We start from the raw sequence: 21,623 nt of genomic DNA, 5'->3' as shown, positions 1-21,623 counted from the left end.
TGTCATCAACCTCAGAAATTTTATGATAGGACCTAAGCTCCAATGAAATATTGGACATTTCCCACAATGTTTAAACTTTATTTGATGGAAGACCACAGAAATTTTAATTAAAAGAAGAGATGCACATCAGTGCCCAGTGTCAAAGAGGTCTTGGTTCTTCACCAGGCAAGTGGGTGCCACTTTCCAGAATTAACTGGGACCTTAAATTACTAATGAACTATGTAAAAGCCCCTTTAAAATTAGAAATTGAGCCCTGGCCCAGTAGTTCAGTTGGTTGGAGCATTGTCCTGTGTACCCAAATGGTTGTGGGTTTGATTCCCAGTCAGGATTCATACTTAGGTTGCAGGTTTGATCCCTGGTTGGGGCACATACAGGAGCCAACCAATGGATGTTTCTCTGTCTCTCTCTAAAATCAATAAAAACATATCCTCAGGTGAGGGAATTAATTAATTAATTAATTAGAAATTGAGTTTTGCTTTTTACTTAATTATAAACTTACTGGTGATTCTAGATTATAAATTGGGCACATGCAAATCTGTAATAAGTAAGTGAGAAGACACAGCCACCAGTGAAAAGCTCACTTCTCAAAATAATGAACATTTCCATATCACAGTCACCAATCTTACATTTCTTGATGTGGCACACAAAGCTGCCCATCTGCTGTTGGCCAGGTAGATGTAACTGGAAGTGGAGAAATAATAACAAAGATCCCCATTTACTGAGCATCTGCTATGAGCCAAGCCCTGGGCTGGTAGTTTGTGTGCATTACTGCTAACCCTCATGTAATCCCTGCAAAATGGATCTTATTATGCAGGTAGGAAAACTGAGCTGCAAGGAAGCTAAGCAAGTTTCTTACCCAGCATCTTATAATCAGTAACCCTTGGATTCCAGACATGACTGACCCCCAATCCCCATACTTTCTCACTTCCTTTCTGGTAACGCTTTCAAAACTTTTAGAAATACTGATTTTGACGTGTGACACATAAAAGAAACAGTCTCTTGCCCAAGTGGAAACCAGTTGAGTGCTTCTCTGCATTTTAAAAGCCATAGAAGCTTAGTCCTTAGGATCTGAATGTTTCCCACGGGTTTTTAGCCAGGTCGCTGGTTTTGTTTATTTTAGTTATCAAAAGTAGGAGGTAGCTGAATATTTACAATTTTGAATAAAACACTTTTAACTTTGCACTTGGTTTTGAGTGATTTTTAAAGGAACTCAGAAATTGGGCTTGCTCACCTAGAGTTCCCAGACCAGAAGTCTGAAAAGGGTTGGCTTACCCCTGGACATTTTGGACATTTACAGCTCCCTAGAATGGTGTGACTTGGTACATCTGTACGGAGAGATCTGCTAGACTAAGAAAACTAGATCTTGCCCCAGCCAGGTAGCTCAGGTGATTAGAGCATCATCCCAATATGCTAAGATTGTGAGTTTGATCCCCAGTCAGGGAACATACAAGAATCAACCAATGAATGCATAAATAAGTGGATGTTTCTCTCTTTCTCTCTCTCCGAAAATCTTTTTAAAATTTTTTTTTAAAAAACTAGATCTTTCTAGACATGGCCTGATCCTAATATTTGGGTAACAATTATCCCCGTAAAAGAGAGGCGTGGGGGGGCTAGTTTCTAGAGAATGTGCAGACAGGTGGCAATTACTCCGTCAGATTCACTCTACAGTTACAAAATCTCAGGACTTATCCTGGTTCTGTAGTCCTGGATAGCATATACTTTTAGGGCCTTTTTCTAAATGAAAAAAAAAAAAAAACTTAAAGAAAAATCAGGGTGAATGTTTTAACACAATGTTTTGGAACAAAAGTGTGAGTTTTCAGTTTTCTGCTTTCAGATGTTTCCACTCAGAATGGAAATAGATAATACCTGGCCTAGATAGGACCCATCGTTGTCCATTATATTTCTTTGTAGTCTATTTTAAATCTGTATATCTACGTTTTCCCATGTGTCAAAGGTATCATTCTAAGGTGACATCTTTGGGGAGGAGAAACGTTATGTAACGCTCAGGGTATGTTGTGTCAGTGGCTCAGAGCCGAAGTTTCCATGCCGGTCTTGGTTTTGCAGGGCAGTGTAGCTTTCTGTGCTCCTGGTTGCTGCCATTTGCTATCTATTATCTTATATCATATTCTCAAATAACCTTCCTCTTAGACATCCCCAGTGCAGTATTTAGTTCAGTAACCATAAATTAAATATTAAACCACAAAAGTACTTAGTGTTGGACTGAATAGACATAGGCAATAAGAAAGAGCAACAGTTATTTATTTGGTTTACATAGTGAGCCAAGCATTGTGCAAAATGTTGACTTAATCCTTAAAAATTCTTGTGATATAAGTGGTTCTAGATTCTATTAGATATATTCATTCACTGATTCATGCATTCATTTTTGTATCCCATAAGTATTTGAGTGTTTTCTATAAGCCGGGCAATGCTCTAGCTGCTGGGGATATAGCAGCAAACAAAACACAAAAATCCTTGAACTCCCTGAGTTTACATTCTAGTTTGGTTGAGGAGCGAACCTATAAATAACATACAAAATAAGAAAGAGTAAGCTATATATTGTGAAGGTGATTAGTGACATAGATAAAACTAAATTAGAGAAGAGGAATAGAAAATAGCAAGGAAGAGGAGGAGAAACTGTAATTTGAAGTCGAGTAAGTCTCCATTGAGAAGGTGACATTTGAGCAAAGATTTGGGAAAATCTTTGAGAGTATTCCAGGGTCAGATCCAGAGACAGGAGTACACCAAGCATATGTTAGTGATAACAAGGAGGTCAGTATTGCTGTGAGAGAGGGGGTAGTATGAGATATGAAACAGAGATACAGTTGTGGGAGAGGAATGTAGAGGTATGCCTCAGGAGGGGAGAGGAAGGGGTAGAGCATTAGCGGGGCTTTTGCTATGCTCAGTGAAGTAGGAAGCCACTGAGGGAAGAGGGGGATTGAGTAGGAACATGAATTTGTCTTAAAAGAGTGATTCTGGCTTCTGGATTTAGAAGAAGCTAGAGGAGGAACAAATATAGAAGAAGGGAGACCATTGGGAAGCCACTGAAGTAACTCAGATTAGAATGTTCACAATGGAAGTGGTGAAAGTGGTGAGAGTCTGATGTATTTTTAATGCAGTGCCCAAGGATCAGCTGGGTGTTCGGATATGGGGAGCAAGAGAAAGAAAGGAGTTGGAATGAGGTTAAGTGCTGTGCACTGGCTAAGTGGGAGAATAGGCTTTCCATTGGTGGCAATGGGGAAGCCTATAAGAAGAGAGTTGCAGAGGAATACCAGGACTTCTGTTTTGGACATGTTTAGTTTGAGTTGCTTATTAACCATCAGTTCATACCTCTAACTAAACAAAATTGGGAAGAAATACTTGCTGTGTTAAGCACTGTGCATAAGATCACAAAGTAAAAGAGAGTACTGGTCAAGCCAGGACTGATTGATTCCAGAAGCAAGTTTATAACTATCACCTTCTTCTGCCTAAACTGTTGTGTTTCCATTTGAATAAATTACAGAGTCGTATGGGAATAACTTAAATTCACATGAAACCATCAAACATAATTTCAGCCACTTCTAATGCTGAAGCTTCCATGTTGTGAGCCATTTACACTGTAGTTAGTTTTTATCGCTTCTAGTCATCCTTTCATAGTGACACTTTTGAGCCATTTCTTTACCAAGAGATAAGCAGGGGGAGACAAGAAAAGCCACAAAGAACTTGAATAGTGCCTATTGACAGTGACTTGGTCTTATGTGAACTACCAATCCAGCGATGCAAAATTGGAGGATGAACATCTAATTTAATAATGCTTAAAAGGACCTTCCTCCCTCTCCGCCCCTACTGAGATATAGTTCTCTGGATACAAACCCAGCTATATATGCATATCTCAGTTCTGAGGTAGCATTAATATCTACCCAAAAGTAAATTGATCACATAGACTACCTTCCAAAAAAAGTTGTAAATTTTTTGGTGTTAAGATGATGAACATGTTGGCATGTAAAGATGTCCCTTTCGCATCAGATTGATGGAGAAAGGGCCAGGCAGGCAGAAAAAGCAAAACTGGAAATGCAGTTAAATGAACTCTGTCCTGGTATCTTTTAAATGACTGAATGACACATAAACTAGCTCTTTGGTAGGAGGAAGAGATTCAAGGGCTGGACATTGGTTAGGTACGTGAAAGTCCAGAGACCACCTGCATGGATTGCTTTTCTATAAATGCATTCCCAAAGGTGACTGAAGCTTCCTGGGTGCCTGTGACAGTAGCACAAGTCATGAGTGGGTGTTCCTAAGCACTGTCGTCTTCTAGCAGAATGACATCTCCAGGTAGACTTGAACCTTCCTACCTGGGCCTTCAGTCACAGTCCTCCTCAGAGTGCCAAGAAACTTTGGTGACCATTCTCACCAGCCATAGCTTTTCTGTGTATTACTTACTGAGACACTTCTTCATTTACCTTTGCAACAGCTGAGAATGGGGATCCTGGAACAAATATCTCACCCACAACACCCCTTGTCTTCCAAACTACCTTCGTAGATAATTCTGTGGCAATCACAGAGGATGGGTCCTTGTACCATCTTCACCCGTTTCCTGAAAAATGCCAGTATCATTCATTATTCTACTGAAGTCAGTTACAAATAATCATCATGTATAACACTGAAAGAGAAAAGAAATTGTATAAAAAGAGTCATTGTGTTTGGGAATGGGCAATTAGAGGGCTTGGCAGGAATAAGAGGGCCTGGTAATGCAAGATGCCTCAAGTTCCTGGGATGTAGCCACAATTGAATTCACCAGATGCTTCTGGTACAGATTCGCTTAGTTTTTGTTATCTGTCTTTATAAGTAGAAAAACTGTAATATTTACTTGAAGAACAAAAATAACCCCAATTCAGGTTTCACAACTTGCAAAGATAATCTCATATGCTGCTACATTTAATGTTAAAATTTACCCCCTCCCCATATAAAGTTGTTTCATTTTGAGGTTGGGAGGGGGCAGCTGTGCTTCTTAATTCTTGGAGGTAATGAAAGTTGGTGGTCACAAGCAAGCACTCTCCCTGCCTCCTTCTATTTGCCTGGCCCTGCCCTCTTCCTAAGGAGGCACATGCAGGGCCACCTGGTTGGCTATAGTATTGACAGCAGCCTTCCAGTGTGTGCCAAAAGCTGACATGTGGATTTAGTTCCTTTTCTCCTGCAGTCTTAGACCTTTGTAGCACTGCAAAGGCTGGGGGTGTCGGAGGCAACGGGGATGGGACAGTGGCCTAATACCCCATCCACCTGTGAGACTGTGACTCTGCATCTGTTTTCTTCCATGCTGTTTCCCGCCAATCTCATGCTTTCTCAGCTCCTTTTCATGGTAATAAGTGCCATGGTGGTCCTGGACATCAACAGCCATCAGGCGGGCCTGTGAGCAATGGCTTTATGCCCTGAAGTCATAGCCCTTGTTCCCTGGCAAAGCTTTCTCTCCTTCCTCCTAAGTCATTTTGGTTCCATGATGCCCCTTTTCAGAGTCACTCTTGTGCTGTGAGGAACTCTATAAAACATCCTTAAATGTGTCACACCCGCCAATAAGATGTTTTTTGACAAAGAACTGTGACCAGAGCAGGGAAGTGAGTGGTTATGTATTCAGTAATCATGATCAATGACGTTGAGTCTTTGTTTCAGGGCATTTAAGAAAAAACATAATAAATACACACGAGAAACAGAGCTCTTGAGATATTAAGTGTGAGCAAGAAATCATAAATGCAGAAAAGAGATGTGGCATTCCCATGTGGTCTTTCTTTTCCTTACTTGTTCCTGTCTTCTGTGGTTAGAAGAGACCGTGTGAGTGAGGGACGGTCTGTAAGAGTAGAAGGACACAGCTGCAGCGAAGGCATTTCAACATTTATGCCTGCTCTGTGCCGTTCTCTGTGACCTTGGGAAAAGGGAGCTCTTCAGCCACGCCTGTGGGTGAGATTTTGCCCGATTAAGTCCCTCCTTCACCAAGCAAATTCCTGTGTTAGGATGTTAATCTTAGGTTCCATTTGTTAACACATACTTTAAAAAATACTCACCTTTTTAACAGCATGTTAGGAGATAGCCTAAAAACTCCCCTGAACAGAATATTTAATCGTAGTGATAGTGAATGTGTTTTGATTTTTATACTGTTCAGCCAAAACACACAGAGCTGCCTACATACATTGTCTAACTAATTGTGCCCAGCTCTACTGAGTATAGATAATGGAGACTATTGTCTCCATTTTACAGAGAACATGCCTCAACTGAGAAAGGCTAAATCACTTGTCCCAAATGGCACCAACATAAAATGGTAGATGACACTCCAGCTTAGGTCTGATTCCAAAACCTATGCCTTGAGATGCTGGACCTCAGAGCAAGGGGAAGACAGCAAGCTGTCATTTCCTGTGCTCGTACATGCGCACCCAGCTCTTGGAATTTGTTCTTACCTGGCACATGAGAACGAGAGATCATTGCACTTACTCTTGTTCCTGCTGGTGTTTACTACATGTCAAAGCCAGAGGTGCGGAAGCTATGCCTGCCTCTTAGTCCCTGTTCATCCTGCCAACTGTCTGTGAGCATCACGGACTTGGAATAGGAAGAATAGCTGTCTGATTAGCTATGGTTCCTGAGCAACATAAGAAGGACCCCGGAACTGGTCACAAATCCCCAGTGTGATGAGCAGTGAATAGTGTTGTGTGCTAGGGACAAGAGTTCATGGTCCTGGGCCTTCATGTACTCCTCCCTCACTGTGAGCATGCTGTGTCTCCTTTGCTCTAGCACTGAATTTGTAAAACAAATAGAGGCTGAATTATATTTGAGATGCTGTGCAGCTCAGACATTTGAGAGAATTGTCTTTGGTGATTCAGCAGGCCAATATTTACAACCTGCCACCTTCCATTCATGACCACACAAAGAGCCCTTCACCAGTGATAGAAAACAATCATTTGCCTTGTGATGTTGGGCAGGCCCCAAAAGGTAGACAAACCCTGGAAAATGGTCAAGAGAAATTCAGGGAGGGTGTGGCATTGGCCAAAGGGAAATGTGGCCCTTTACCTATGTGATTGTATATTTGCTCTTCATGGTGCCTTTCTTCCCAGGGTACTAACAATGTGGCAGAGAAAGTATTAAAGTCAAAATACTAACTTTGCATAGCTGCTCTTTTCTTGGGAGACCAAGGAATTAGAGGTCTCTAAAAAAGTCTTCAGAAACACTTCTCTGAGATCCTTGCTTTCTGTTGGTACCTTGTATAAACAGAGGTGAGAAGCCTGTTCTCTTAACCAGACCCTTTCTTCGGTAGAGCACGAGGAAGAAAATGGTGGCTCAGAGGCAGAAGTGCCAGGTTTGAAGCTACCCCGCTGCTTCCTCTCTCTGTGAGCCTAGGCAAGTGATGCCATCCCTTTAATCTTCAGTTTCCTTCTCTGCGAAAAGGGGACCTAGCAGGGCCCCAAAGTTGACCTTCAGCCCCACTTCCCACTCATGGTGAGTTTTCAATAGAAGGTGTCCAGCATGATTTCTAATAGTTGTGCTCCAATGGATGGCATGCTCTTGGGGGGGCCTTTCTATGTCTAAATAATTTGTGCCAGGTCAGCTCAGCATTAGCACTGTGGGTCAGATTCTAGGTGGTTTTAGCTTTGTGACCTTTAGGAAAATGTGGCATTTAATTTATAGTACACTTCTTCTGCAATTGCTACAGGTGTCATAGGTTCACTCATTTCCATGCATATTTGCTGACTGCCTGCAGCGGGAAAGGCAGTAAATAAACCTGTGTGAGTTGCTGCTAGCTTTTTGCTGTGTGACAAGCCCATGGGGTTTTCCAGGCCTTGCATTGAGAAGTATTTGAAGCTTTGTTCCCTCAATCTATGTCCTTGTGCTCACTTTCTCTTTTCAGGTAGCAGTAGGTGCAGGCTGGTGTCCTTTTGTCTTTCCTGACAGAGTGATGCTCACACAGCACTCACTTCAGTCAGCTCTTTAGTTGGCAGAGGCAGCACTGAACCGTGGGTGCAAGCCTTGCATCGTTTCTGACAGCATACTTTCCAGATGAGGTTGACTTTGAGTTTTGTTAAACAAAGTTAAAATGAGAGTAGAATCAAGAAGACCTGGTTGTTATGAAAAGACACAACTAAACATTTTAAATGAAGTGATTTAGATGTTATTATCATATTGTGGAGCATCACAGGGAAAGGCCTTGAGTAATAATTAGCAAGGTCTCTTGTCTCAAAACTGAACTTTGACCACCAGTCTCAGAGTGCTGGTTAGCTGCCCAGTTGTCAAAAATCCTTAGATTGGGAGAGTCTTGACTGAATGGCTCTGGTATATAACCTTTCTTGTGGCTTGTCAGTGCTTCCTGATTTCTGTCTTGCTGTCAGCCAGTCCTGTGCTTGGAAATATGGGCTAGCTAATCAGCATCCTCTGAGACACATTCCATGTATACAGAGTCTCATGTATCTAGATCACTTGGAGATGAGAATCACCTAGATACATAAGACTGTGCCCAGACACAGTTAGGGCCCTCCTCCTGGACCATCTATTAACCCATGTTTAGTAGGCATCTGCTATAACCCAGCCATCCTGACCACACTCCATCCACCGTATTTCAGCCCCTCTGGGAAGCTCCCTTCTAGCCAGATTCTATGTGCATCCCTCGCCTCCACCCTCCCCTTCTTATTCCTCCTATGCATTCCCTACCAGTCCTGTGGTACTCTTCCATCCTCATTTGGATGCCCAGGTCCTCAGCAGCCTCAGCAACTCCAGGGATCTCCTTTTCTTCAGGTCTTCAGCCTCTCTCTTCCAGGCAGACACACTGGCGTTGTTTGCTGGCCTCTCGATGCCTGAGAGACTATACTCCTCAAAATTAGTGAAAGGCCAGAGACAGCGCACCAGACCCAAATCCACACCGGGGCTACCCCTCAAGAGGTGTACACTCTTGATAGAGGTTATGAGCGGACTGCCCATGCCTTGAGTTTTCTTTTCCCCAGAGGAGCTAAAGTGCAATGATTTCAAACTCTTAGACCTTAGTCCATGGCAAGTGTTAAAGCAACACCTGAACAAAGTTCCACATCTCCTTTGAAGGACCTCACAGAAACACAAGCTTGAGAGATCAGGCATCTGAGATGCAGACCTTGGTGTTTCTAAGTAACAAGCAGAGATTACATTGTTTGGGAGGAGTCTTGCTCCAAGTCAGGGTGGGGAAATCATTCTCCTAAACAACTAGGGTTGTTTCCCCAGAGGGGAAAAGTAAAAGTCACATTTCTATTCGCAAACCAGGAGGCTATTTTAACTGCAAATTTAAGGAATTAAATATCTTCCAGAGCAAGAATCCTCAGATATGTAGCCAATAAATAACATGTACTAGGTAATGCACTAAATGTAACTATCCTCTCAGTGACGCATGTCAATGCAAAGGTCAGTGCCTGGGAAAGGACTAGAAATGATCAGATGGAAATTTCCCTCAGAATATAAAAGCTGAAACCTGTGTTTATTTGATTATCAAAATCACAGCTTTCTTATGAAGTCATAATAGACCCATCCATAAACTGTTGGATATGAAAATTTCCATGAGCAGCTGCTTTTCTTCATTGGTAAGTTAGAAAGCACAAAATGGAAAGTGTTTTCTATCATATTGGATGCCTGGAGAATTTTCTAATTGCTTTTGGTTCCTAATAATTATAGGCAAATAATATGTGCAGTGAGCCATGCTGAAATACTGAGTTCTCTTTCCAAGTCAGTTACATTGAGGCCCCAAATAAGAAAAATGCACATAGGAATGAATGAGACCCAGCTCACCCAGATCATATATAATCTTTAAGTCAACGTGTTTAGAAACTTCTTCACTCATCTTCATTTTGTGGACAATAAGGTGTTGGTTGCACCTCAGATGAGTTGTCAGTGGTGTTGGTACTTTAACTCTTTTCACTGCGGTGTTACTATTCCTGACAGTTGTCTCTATGGTTATTGGGGTGATAAAAGGAGATAACACATTTCAAGTTTTAGAGAAGTGCCTGTCATGTAAGCAATGTGAGAAAGCTGTGCCTTTTCTAATTCTGCCTCTGAAGATTGCTGCCTACTTATAGGCTACCTCTTCGAATGACCGGTGAAGATAACTAAATCAGTATTTCTATCAACTCCCCACTTCTTCTCGATATTAAGGGACAGTTTGTTTGTACTGTTTCTATATTGTAATGACTATTGCTAAGCATAGACTTGCTTTGAGTTCACCCATGTGCATCTGGTTGCTCAAAGACAACTACGTCTGTGTCTTCACTCTAATAAAGCAAATGTTCCCATCCATGAATCTATATCCTTTAAGCCCATCTTATTTTCTACAAATAAACATACTCTTGACTCCCAAACTTGTTTTTCCCATCTCCATAAATGTCATTTATCTATCCAGTTGCCCATACCAGAAACTTGGTAATCATCCTTGACTCTGCCTTCTTTTCTCCACCCACAGCTGAGTGTATATGTGTGTGTGTATGTACATATATATCCACCAACCTCTGACTCCAACACAGCACCTTAATCTAAGCCACCATCACCTCTTGTCTGGACAAATGCAGTAACTTCCTGAGAAGGTTTCTTGCTTTCAGTCACACTTACAGTCCCACCCATCATTCACTCAGGAGTCAGGGTAGAATTTTTGAAACAAAAATGAGACCATGTCTTACCCAGACTTAAATCTGCAGTGATTTCCCATTGCATGCAGAATAAAATCCAAATACATTGTTATGATATATGAGCTGTGCATGCTCTGACCCCAGGAAATGTTTCAGGAAGCCCTCTTCTAACCACTCCAGACTGTTCTTTTATAACAGCACAATTAGTAAGCATAGATTTATTTTTGTCATTACTTGGTTAATGCTGCTCTCCTTCACAGGTCTGTAAGCTTTTATCAGGGCAGGGATTGTATTATCAGTTTTGTTTGTCATTGTATCCCCAGTGCATTGCATAATTCTTGGCATTTAGTATGTGCTCAATAAATGTGAAATAAACAAATGAACTCATCCCAAACTCTAATTGTGCCCTTATATTATTTTCTTATCAAAGTAACATTTTTAAATATTAAAATTAGTTACTAATAATGGGGAATATCTGCGTGCAAGTCATCAGATCATTGGCTTGTGGGAAGAGTTCTAGGAACTTCATCCTAAAAGCCTTCTAGAATTATATCTCAAAGTCTTAAAACACTTTAGAACACTGTAGGTTGATTGATGGATATTTTGATTTTGGTATAGATATTCAAAGTGTGCTTCTTCCTTCCACACTATCTGCGCTATTAAGATTTCCAGAATGACTACTCCAAGTTATAATACTCAGAAGATGAGAGCCCAAATGAAAAGAGCAATGCATCCATCTATTCAAATAAAAAGTTATTGTCTCACCTGTTAAGATATACATTTTAAATCTATCAGCTACTATTGAAATTTTAATAATGGTTTGTGTTTCCTAGAAAAACATGTCTGGCAAGCTTATGAATGGTATAACTTTGAGTATGCTTGGTTGGTAATAGTGGTTGAATTGATACTAGGCTACATGTTTTATATAGTCCTATTTATCTATGAGGCATAAAAGGGCACTTTAGTAATTTAAGTTAACAAAGTCACAAAGTTAGTGGAGGGAATAAGAAATATTGAATGAGGAAATGACACTTGAAATCTGTTTTCATTGCATTTTCACATTCTCCTTCATTCTTAAACACATTTACCTCTAAAAAGCAAGAATGTTATATTGGGAAATAATGTGTCTTGAAAACCTGAGCCATCAAGCTTATGATCCAAGTGGTAATGACATCTGTGATTGCTAATGAGGCAATGGAAAGTGAATATCTCACTGCACTCACTAGGGCAGCCTATTGCCTATTCTACAAGAAGCTGTCATATCAAATTTTTGTCCTGACTCCCTGGGCACTTTGATTCTTAAACCTTTCTGAGAAACCTAATCTGAAATCAAAGTCAGATTTCTTAGACGTGGTCAGACAAGGTCACATTTAAAACAGTTCAGTGAACCTGCAGACCAAAGTTGAAAGGTAATGTCTCCCTCGCAAAATCAAGAGTTTATCCTCTGAAAAATGGTGAAGAGCTTCCTTAAATCATTTAATTAGGAAATTGGACACAGTTGTATTTTGGAAATGCAGCTTTATCTAAATCAGTGACTCATAAGGCATTTTGTTTAAGAAATATCTTGGTCAGAGACTGCATGAAATGAGATGTGAAAAAGAAGTCCTTATTCATATAGTAAGAGCTCTTTAAGTCAGAATTACATGGCAATTTCAGGTCTTTGGCCTTCATTCTTGGCTTAAATTATCCAGATTTACCCACTCTCTTGAGGGACCCAAAAACAATACACAGGATTGCTGCTATAATGCGATGGACATTTTCCCCCCAATGCTACTTTCTTTCCAGGTTGTGCCTTCAGACATCATCCAAAATGGCACTGGAAAGGGGGTGGGGATGGTGATTTTTGTTAGACGTGATCTTAACATCTCACAACACACGTTTTTATCAAACTCCATGTGATTAAAAAAAAAAACAACAACAACCTTGCCATTGCTTTATATTTCAGTGTTCTGTCTCTTGTGGTCGAGGGCATAAGCAACGAAATGTTTACTGCATGGCAAAAGATGGAAGCCATTTAGAAAGTGATTACTGTAAACACCTTGCTAAGCCAAATGGGCACAGAAAGTGCCGAGGAGGAAGATGCCCCAAGTGGAAGGCTGGCGCCTGGAGTCAGGTGAGCAATGCTTCTCCTCTATGACTGCTTCGTTTCCTTCGGGCACATGGCTGAGACCAGCGTGTTGGCTTGTGTTCCTGTGCCTGGTTTTGGTTTCTCAGAGGGGAGCTCGGGCACTGGGAGGGAAGAATCTTTATGCGAGGGTACTTACTAGCTGTGGAACCTTGGGCAAGTGCCTTCAGCCCTTGGCACTTTGAATACTACCTGCAGCAGAGCGGTTGTGCGAGTTAATTCTGTGGTAATAGACAGAGCTATCAGATGTCTAGCACAGAGTAGCTGCTCAATACTTTACCGATGGCATTTGTATTATCATTCATTACTTAGAAAACCACTCATTCAGATTGCAGTGAAGTTGACTATAGTCACCTGGCAGGAAATGAGTCTGGATTTACTGTTGAGGTTCTGAAAGAAAGGTCTGTCAACATAAAGTATTAGAGATTATTTCTTTGCCCATTTACTTGTATACAAGAGAGGTGGGGGACAGAGGGGTAGTTCTCTGTCATTTTCTAGTTAGGCAACCTTCAGTGATTTCTTTAACCTTCCTGAGCCTACTTCATATAATTCTTATGAGGGTTTAATGCAATGATGAATGCCATGTGCTTGAATCTCATAGGCTCTCAAGAATAATAATTTGTTTGGATAAGTGTGATGTGTGTATCAGGGAAAGGGTGTTAGTACCCAAGAAACTGATTATGGTTAGACTCTGCTAATTCTAAACATTTAGGAATTTAGTCAGAAATTGGGTGTGAGAGTTTCCCTGCTACATTTAAGAAGAAATTTTCAAAACTTCTATTTACTTATAAACAACAGATTCCTGTTATAAAGTCACTGGCATCTAGTTCTTAAAGTAAATCTCATTACAGCACACTTGTTCATTTTCTCAGAGTGGTTGGAGGTGCTTACTTAAAAGTAATAAGGCTGAATTTCTTTTCATATCTTCTGTATTTAATGATGCTACTTCTCTCCATTGCTTTGATTCAAGGAGGTCTGAGTAAATTTGTGGTTCTCCCACACAGTGAAGAACCATGCAGATACTCTTTAGAATCAATTTTTAAAAACTACAACAACAAACAACAAACCTAGGTTAAAGGTTGGTGGCCTCTGGACTGATTCTTCCAGAGCCTACATCTTGATCCCTAAGGCCCAAAGAAGCATTGGGCATCTGTATTAACATGAGAAGGAACCGATTTTCTACATGGCTCATAGAAAATTCCTCTAGAAATGCGCATTTTTCTTAAGTGCTCTGAGCTGGCATCGTTGTCCCCAATACCTCCCAGCTATCCTCCACTTCTCTGCATCATTCTCCAGCAGAAGACTCTGATCCTCTCAAGGCTTTTATGGTAATAATCATGTTTGTTTTTGTCTTTGTTTTAATTTAATCCTCAAAGCATCTGTGCCCAGGCAGAGCTAGTTCCTCCTTTGGTTTCCCTGAGGGATGCACTTTCAAGGCGGTGTTTCTTACTAGTCATCCTTAATATTTGTCTAAGTGACTGCTGTCATCTCCACCTTCTAGGCCTTTGATTTTGGGAGCTATTCAAGTCATGTAAAAGCCCAGAGCTAACCTTAGTTAGGAAACCACACTAATTAGCTTGTTCTCTTGTAGACTTTCATGCTCTTACTTTTCTTTTTATCCCTTAGCTTCTACTTATCTGTATGCATCTTGCCCTGAATATTAAGTTTACAGCATGTAAAATGATGCTCATTTTAAAGTCCAATTCATTGAATAAAAAGACGATCAAAAGAATCTTTCTCTCTTTATTGGTAAACACAGAGTGGGTTTTCCTGCAGTATCCTTTGGTCTTGATGGGAACTCTAAAATTGCTCACAAAGCTGTGATGATTCGGTCTGAACCCTGACTTGTTGTTTTCTTTTTTTTCAAACATAAGGGAACAGAATTTTCAGAATACCTCCCCAGAAAAGACCATACCTGTTAAAGTAATTGCTTAGAAAAGACTAGTTACTTTTGTAGCAGATGCAAGTAAGCACAGTTATGTAATTGTCTGTGGCCAGCTTTTAAAATGCCCTGATTTGATATGCAGAAATGAATTATATATAAAAGCAGACAAAACAAGGTGCTACTTAGGTAAAATCCAATTTGTGCAATTTAGAAGTATACCTAAAAATAATCAGACCCAGTGGTTGATGGAGAAAGATGGTCTGCATGATTAAAGATTATTGGCTTACTAATGATCTGGTAGTAAACAGAAATATTCCTAGACAGTGATATTAAAGCAAGTATCCATTTGCACCAAATTCAGAAGATTTTACATCTGGTCCCTTTGTTTTCTGCTGGTAGCTATTTTCTGGTCATTTCTTCTTCAAGGTAGGAATAATAATTAGTGCAATTTCTCATCATGTCAAAATGTCTGATGATACTAAGATATATAGAATATTGAGACAGGAGACTAGGGTAGCTGTACTAATCTCATAGTCTCTCCCTTAAAATTGGTGTTTTGAGATTTAAAGTGAAATGTTTTATTTAACCTACATCTTTTGAGAATCTTGAAAATATAAAGGAAATTTCTGCAGAGAAAGGAATGCTTTTCTTGAAAAACATCCTCACTATAGTTTTAAAGCATTTTTTTCAAAAGTTCATGTTCAATTTGTTTAGATGATTTTGATCAAGAGCTAAGGTTAGATGCCTATGAAATTTTAAGACAAACATCAACAACAAATTCCTGATTCAACTCTGTTTTGTCACAGCACAAAAACATTCCAGAGTTACTTTCTTTTATTTTACCTTATCCTATTCCTATCAGAAGACTTTTTTAAAAAATGAAGATCAGAAATAAAAAGAATAACTGATTAAACTAGAATTTATCAGTCATGAATATATTCAGTGGATGCATCATCAACCCTGAGTCACCTGTCTTTTTTTACTCTTTACCATCCCAGTGGTCAGGATGGCCCTAACAATCAATTGGAATGCCATGACTTAATTAATAACCCTTGTTTTTCCATCTTACTGATACAAAACATAATGCTGTGCTTGCAATCAGTGGTGTCTTAGATTTAGGGAAATAATTCATTTCTTCAAGCTCTTCAATTTAGCTTCAAAACAGAAGCTGGCAATTGCATTATGAATCTACTAGTCATTTTGGGTTAGGACTCTTATCTCTTTTTTTAGATTTGTTTATTTTTAGAGAGAGGAAAAAGGAGAGAGAAAGGGAGAGAAACATGTGCAAGAGAAACATCAATCAGTTGCCTCTCAAACACCCCTAAATGGGGACCTGGCCCCTAACCCAGGCATGTGCCCTGACTGGGAATCAAACTTTCAGTCCGCAGGCCAGCGCTCAATCCACTGAGCCACACCAGCCAGGGCAGGACTTTTATCTTAACTGCACTGAGAACAGAACCTGTGGTGTCAGATTCCGAAGTATTCTGCAAATGTTTAAGGGAGAAACATAGCAAATATGTAGCTTGTGTCTTTTGAGAAATCAAGGAAATCATGTGCATATGGTCAGTGAGGAGAAATAGAGCTGCTTTAAAGATAGATGCGTGCTCTCATGACTGTGTTTGTGTTTGAACTATGAGCATTGGTGTTGAATTGTTTGCATACAGGTTTCTCACCTGCACCGTAGCTGACATTGTGCAGAAGGCTGCATTCTGTTAGCAACATATTTTAAAACTGGAATCCACAGTAGCTATAGTCAGTACATTGCCTGGGACAGAATTTACTCTGTTTTTTTATTTTTCTTGTTTTGCTTTAGTTACAGTAATTATCTCTGTTCTTTGCTTAATTTATTTGTGGAGTACCTGCCTAAAAGTTTACTAAAAAATACAAAAGGTATTTTATGTAAAACACTTAGCATAGAGATAGCTCCCAGCCAGGGTAAGTTTGTACCCCTTGGGACATTTGGCAATGTCTGGAGACAGCTTTGGTTGCCACAACTTGGTGGAGGAAGGGAAATGCAACTGACACCTTGTTGGTAGAGCCCAGGGATGCTGCTGGACTTCCTGTAATGCACACGACAGTCTCTTAACAAAAAGGAATTATTAGGTTGAGAAACCCTCTTTTAGAGACTAGTACATAGTAAATGCTTAGTAAAAGTTTGCTGTTACTGTTGTTACTATTTTTATATTATTATAGCTGGTTCATATAGTTATTTTTCAAGTTAGTATCTCCTTTAAAGAATGTGACCACAGTAATACTGGAAGAAAGTATCTAGAATTCTTTCCAGGGTTTCAAGTATATATTATGATTCCTCAAGCCTCAGAACTTCCACAGCAATTCTTTTTATCTGTGGAAGTAAATAAGCATCAAGTCCCGTCCCCCCATTTAAGTCAGTGAGTTCTGCATAGTAGCTCTGCACAGCAGGGACTACAGAGAGATGAAACAGCTCCCGGCTCAGTAGTTCGGAACTAAAAACATCTACTTTCAAACCTGCACAAATAGACTGCCATGCAAAATGATGGCTGTGGGGAACACATAAATAGAGACTGCTCAACTTTTTTTTCTCTACAAACTAACCAAAAGATGTAGTAAGTAAAACCAGAAGAACTAAGCAATCTCAAGTATACATGCCACCCCCATCACCACCTCCAGGGTCATGCAGAGGTCTTTTTAATGCTGTTTTATTCATGGGGTTTCTGCACAAATGTCTCAGAATTCACCAGGCAAGCCTGGCTGGCTGTGTATGTAAATTGTTGTATCCCCTGAGACAGCACACGGGGAAAACTGGAGCCCAGACGAGGCGCTGAGGCAGTGCACTTCATTTTGAACAAAGATTCTGGTGAATACAGGATGCAGAAAGTCAGAGCTTGTGCCTCATTGTGCATTTAAGTCATGTCAAAATATTTTTGCGTCATTTCAAAGCTGGCTTTGACATTATAGAAATCAGAAGCCACAAAGATATGTTATGTAATTGAACTTTGCTGTGTCTTTATTTGCCTTTTTGAAAAAGTATCAAACATTGTACGAAGAGATTTTTTTAAATGTGGCATACTTAGGGCTCTTAATACCTTGTCTTTGTTCAACCATAAGTAATTTACTCAATAATGATAGCATTAAAAAGAGGTTTCATTGACTTAGAGTCTGAATAGTATACACTCTAAAAGTCTTTAATGTTGTTTCCTTTTTCTTTAGTCTATTAAAACATTGTGAGTTTTTGAATATATATCAGCCCTGTGCCCAACTCAAATTTATGTAACTGTTCTTTTTCTTCCTTTGTGTTTCCATTTGGATACATTGTTCTGCACATGTACAGTTGTATATTTTCGACTCCAAATTCAAATAGCCAAAGGGTTTTTTGGGTGCTATTTGTTGATGATGAGTGTTTGAATGTTTCTGCCATTTGTGTGGTAACTCTCCGATGGTACTGTTCGTTCATTTTCAGTGTAACTGGTGGGGAATACTATGCATGCGGCTCCCGTAGCATTATATGACCATTCTCTGTAGATAGGCAGTCTCTTGTGTCCAGGCATTCCCTGTTCTACCAGGATATGATGACTTTAAAAGTCTGGTGTTTTGTGAGTCACAAAACAAATTAATTTTGCCTTCAACCAAATTAATACAATTAAACCCAAACAATAGCAGCTATGTTGCTCAAAATATCTCCTCTCTTTAGCTAGTTTTGATGTGAACATTTGAGCTCCTGCCTGGCTTAGACTCATCTGAAATGATATGATTTCCCGAGCTGCCTATGTTCTTGAAATCTGAAATGGCAAAAAAAAAAAAAAATTAATATTCAGCAGAATTCGTCGGGTATACTTCATAATAAATTTCCATTAGCTCGGGGTGAGATGAGTCCTACTGTAGGTTAATTGGACAAATTTTTTTTTTTAACTTAAAAGAGCATGATTCTATTCTTTATTAAGACTTCCTCTTAGGCATATGGCTTTAACGTATGTCAAACTTGTTTTCTCGATGCCAGACAAATTCATGGGGGCTGCGCCATCACAAAAACTTGGTAAAAATTTTAACTAGCTAAGTGTAATAATATGCTGTTTTTTTCAGTCAAAGGATGCCTTTAGTTTCTGACTGTCAAAGCCTTAATAAAGACCATAATTTTGAGCCTGACCATAAGCAAGATTAAAAAATGCAGCAATGAGGAAATCATTTAAAAATTAATTTAGAGGAAAGTTAATTGCAGATTTAATATGGGGTTTTACAACTTAGTCAACAAATGCTTCAGCCTGATTAACAGTATTTTTCAAGAGCTGAAGCATTATGCCTAAGGAAATGGTTTTTCATTGTCAGCTTTTATTCTTATATAGTCATCTTAGGCTGTAGATAGACAAAAGTACTGATGAATTCAATAGTTTAGTAAAAATTCCTATATCTCCAGGAATAGGAGCAAGAAACGGAAGAGACTGGAGAAAATACTTCTACTTACAAGGTCCTAAAAGCTTCAGTGATTTACTTTCCGTGGGTTATACTTTTAACCTGCCAAAAAATTATTCTTGTAGAGTACTGTAACTCCAATTTTCAAGAGCCTCAAATCCTCCAGGATAAAAATTATTTGGGATTTTTATTTCGCATGGCAGCTCTATTTCTAGGTTGTACTAAATGTTTCCTAATGATTTCTCCCAACCTCTTCAACCATAAATGTTTTGGTAACTTGAGAGATTCCTGAAACTCGAATACCTTCCTCACTCACCAACACTGATAGGCAGTGAGTTTGCAGATTTAAGACCTTACTTCGGGTCCGTTCATTGGAAATTAGAAACCCCTTTGATAGCTGTGAAAGGCATTGGATTAAGGGTACATTTCTCAGCTTTGTGACTCCCCCCACCACTCACACACACACAAACACAGTGGCCCAAAGCTTCCACTTACACACTTTTGTCTTCTTAGTGCTCTGTGTCCTGTGGCCAAGGCGTGCAGCGGAGAAATGTGGGCTGTCAGATGGGAACTCGCAAGGTATCCAGCGAAACCGAGTGCAACCCCTACACCAGACCAGAGGCGGAGCGCACCTGCCAAGCCCCGCTGTGTCCCCTCTATGCTTGGAGGGCAGAGGAATGGCAAGAAGTAAGTACCTGCCAGGCATTTTGCTCAATCCCCTTGCTATCATCACATCCATCCCCTGTGAAGCCTTCAAGCACAGTGACAAGGCTGGCTCGCTCCCAAAGGTTTGTGGTCAGAGGCCGGCAGTTCACTCCCACCGGGCTGGGACACCTCCTCCTTTTTGCACAATTCCTCTGTCTGCGTCCTTGAATGTTTCTAGTCCGGCTGCCTCCAGAGAAACTTTAACAGGCATTAGGCCAAATGCATGCAGATAACTGTCACAGGAGGAGGGGAAATGGACAAAATGTTTTAAATAGATGTGTCCCAGATTTGGTCATTCCATGGCAGACAGCCACAGACAGACTCCAGGTAGGACTGTATTCCTCCCCCTTTCAGGCCTTACCGTCAGGAGGCAGGAGTTCATTGGAAACCCTGATTAATTAGTGAATTATTTCAACATTAAAAAAATGATGGAATCTGAAGAATTGCTCTGTTGATGCAGAAATAGGTAGAACTTGTTTTTCTCCCGTTTAATTTTTAAAGAAAATGGTAATGTTTATTGTTAATGTTTTGTTAAAGAATATACTAACTGTCCCTATGGAAAAGTCTGGCTTAAAAGGTAAGACATTAGTAGGAGCTAACCTCTGTATCCAGAACAGAAAATTCAGTTGTAGAAAAGGCGGAAAAGTGCTTTAGGAAGCAAAACTATGTCCACTGATATTTGAATAAAATAGGAAATGCATACTGTTATTCACAATAGCTAAGACATGGAAATAACCCAAGTGTCCTTCAGCAGATGACTAGATAAAGAAAATGTAGTAAATATACAGTGGTAGGCAAAAGTAGGTTTACACTTGAAATATAAGTAAATAATACAATAATTAACTAATAATAATATATAATAAACTCTGTTTCACATGAAATACAAATAAATAATACAATAATTAATAAGTAATAACACAAGAATAAACTCTGCGTTTTACATACTCACAACTGTAAACCTACTTCTGCACAACCCTGTATCTACAATGGAATACTACTCAGCCATTAAAAAGATGAAATATTGCCATTTGTGACAACAGGGTTGGACCTTGAGGGTATCATGCTAAGTGAAGTAAGTCAGGGGGAAAAGTGCAAGAATCATATGATTTCACTCACATTTGGACCATAGAACTGAAAACAATGAATTAATCAAACAAACAAGAAGTAAACTCATAGACACAGACAACAGTAGGGTGGCTATGAGAGGGAAAGGTTGTGGGGATGAGGAAGAGGGTAAAGGGGATCAGATATGGTGATGGAAGGAGACTAAACTTCAGGTGGTGAGCATATAATACAGTACACAGATGCCAGATTATAAAGTTGTACACCTGAAATTTATATAATATCATTGACCAATGTTATCCCGATACGTTTAATTTTTTAAAACAGTATATTCTGTAAGAGGTTTGGGGGTACGAATAATAAGACAGAAACTTACTACCAGGAATAGTTTTAAGAACAGGGGTAAACTGTGCCCCATGTGGTCCTAAGTGCTTAATGTTCACCAACTCACTTAATCTTTATAACCACTAGGCAAAGTGGGCATTATTATTATGACCCCATTTTGTGGTCGAGGAAACTTAGGTTCAGAGAGCCAATGTCATTTGTCCAAATGTTACATACTTAGCAAGTGGAAGAAGCAAGACTCGGTCCTGTGTTTATGCTCTTAAACCACTATGAGATACAACACTGTATTACTTTTTTTTATTATTTTACACAAGTACTGTGGCATTTCCACTTTTTTTCAGTTTTATTGAATATAATTGACATAAAGCATTGTATTCATTTTTGGTGAAAGCATGATGATTTGATATATGTGTATATTGCAAAATAATTACCACAGTAAGTTATAGTTAATATCCATCACCTCACATACTTACGAATTGTTTTTCTTGTGATGACAAGTTTTATGATCTCCTCTCAGCAAATTTTAAATATA

At 39.6% G+C, this 21,623-nt stretch overlaps 1 protein-coding gene across 1 annotated transcript in view; it reads left to right on the top strand.

The window, feature by feature from the left end:
- ADAMTS9 (ADAM metallopeptidase with thrombospondin type 1 motif 9) overlaps positions 1 to 21,623 on the top strand; it is a 161,909-nt gene that overhangs the window by 105,358 nt on the left and 34,928 nt on the right. The window contains exons 28-29 of the mRNA XM_054595028.1: positions 12,529 to 12,696; positions 19,493 to 19,666. Of these exons, the coding sequence (XP_054451003.1) occupies positions 12,529 to 12,696; positions 19,493 to 19,666 (342 nt within the window). The remainder of the gene's footprint in view (positions 1 to 12,528; positions 12,697 to 19,492; positions 19,667 to 21,623) is intronic.

The sequence above is a fragment of the Pteronotus mesoamericanus genome, unplaced genomic scaffold (assembly GCF_021234165.1).
Source record: "Pteronotus mesoamericanus isolate MK-2021 breed Mesoamerican mustached bat unplaced genomic scaffold, CSHL_Meso_final scaffold_54, whole genome shotgun sequence".
Lineage (NCBI taxonomy): Eukaryota > Metazoa > Chordata > Mammalia > Chiroptera > Mormoopidae > Pteronotus > Pteronotus mesoamericanus.
This window is presented reverse-complemented; position numbering and strand designations above follow the sequence as displayed.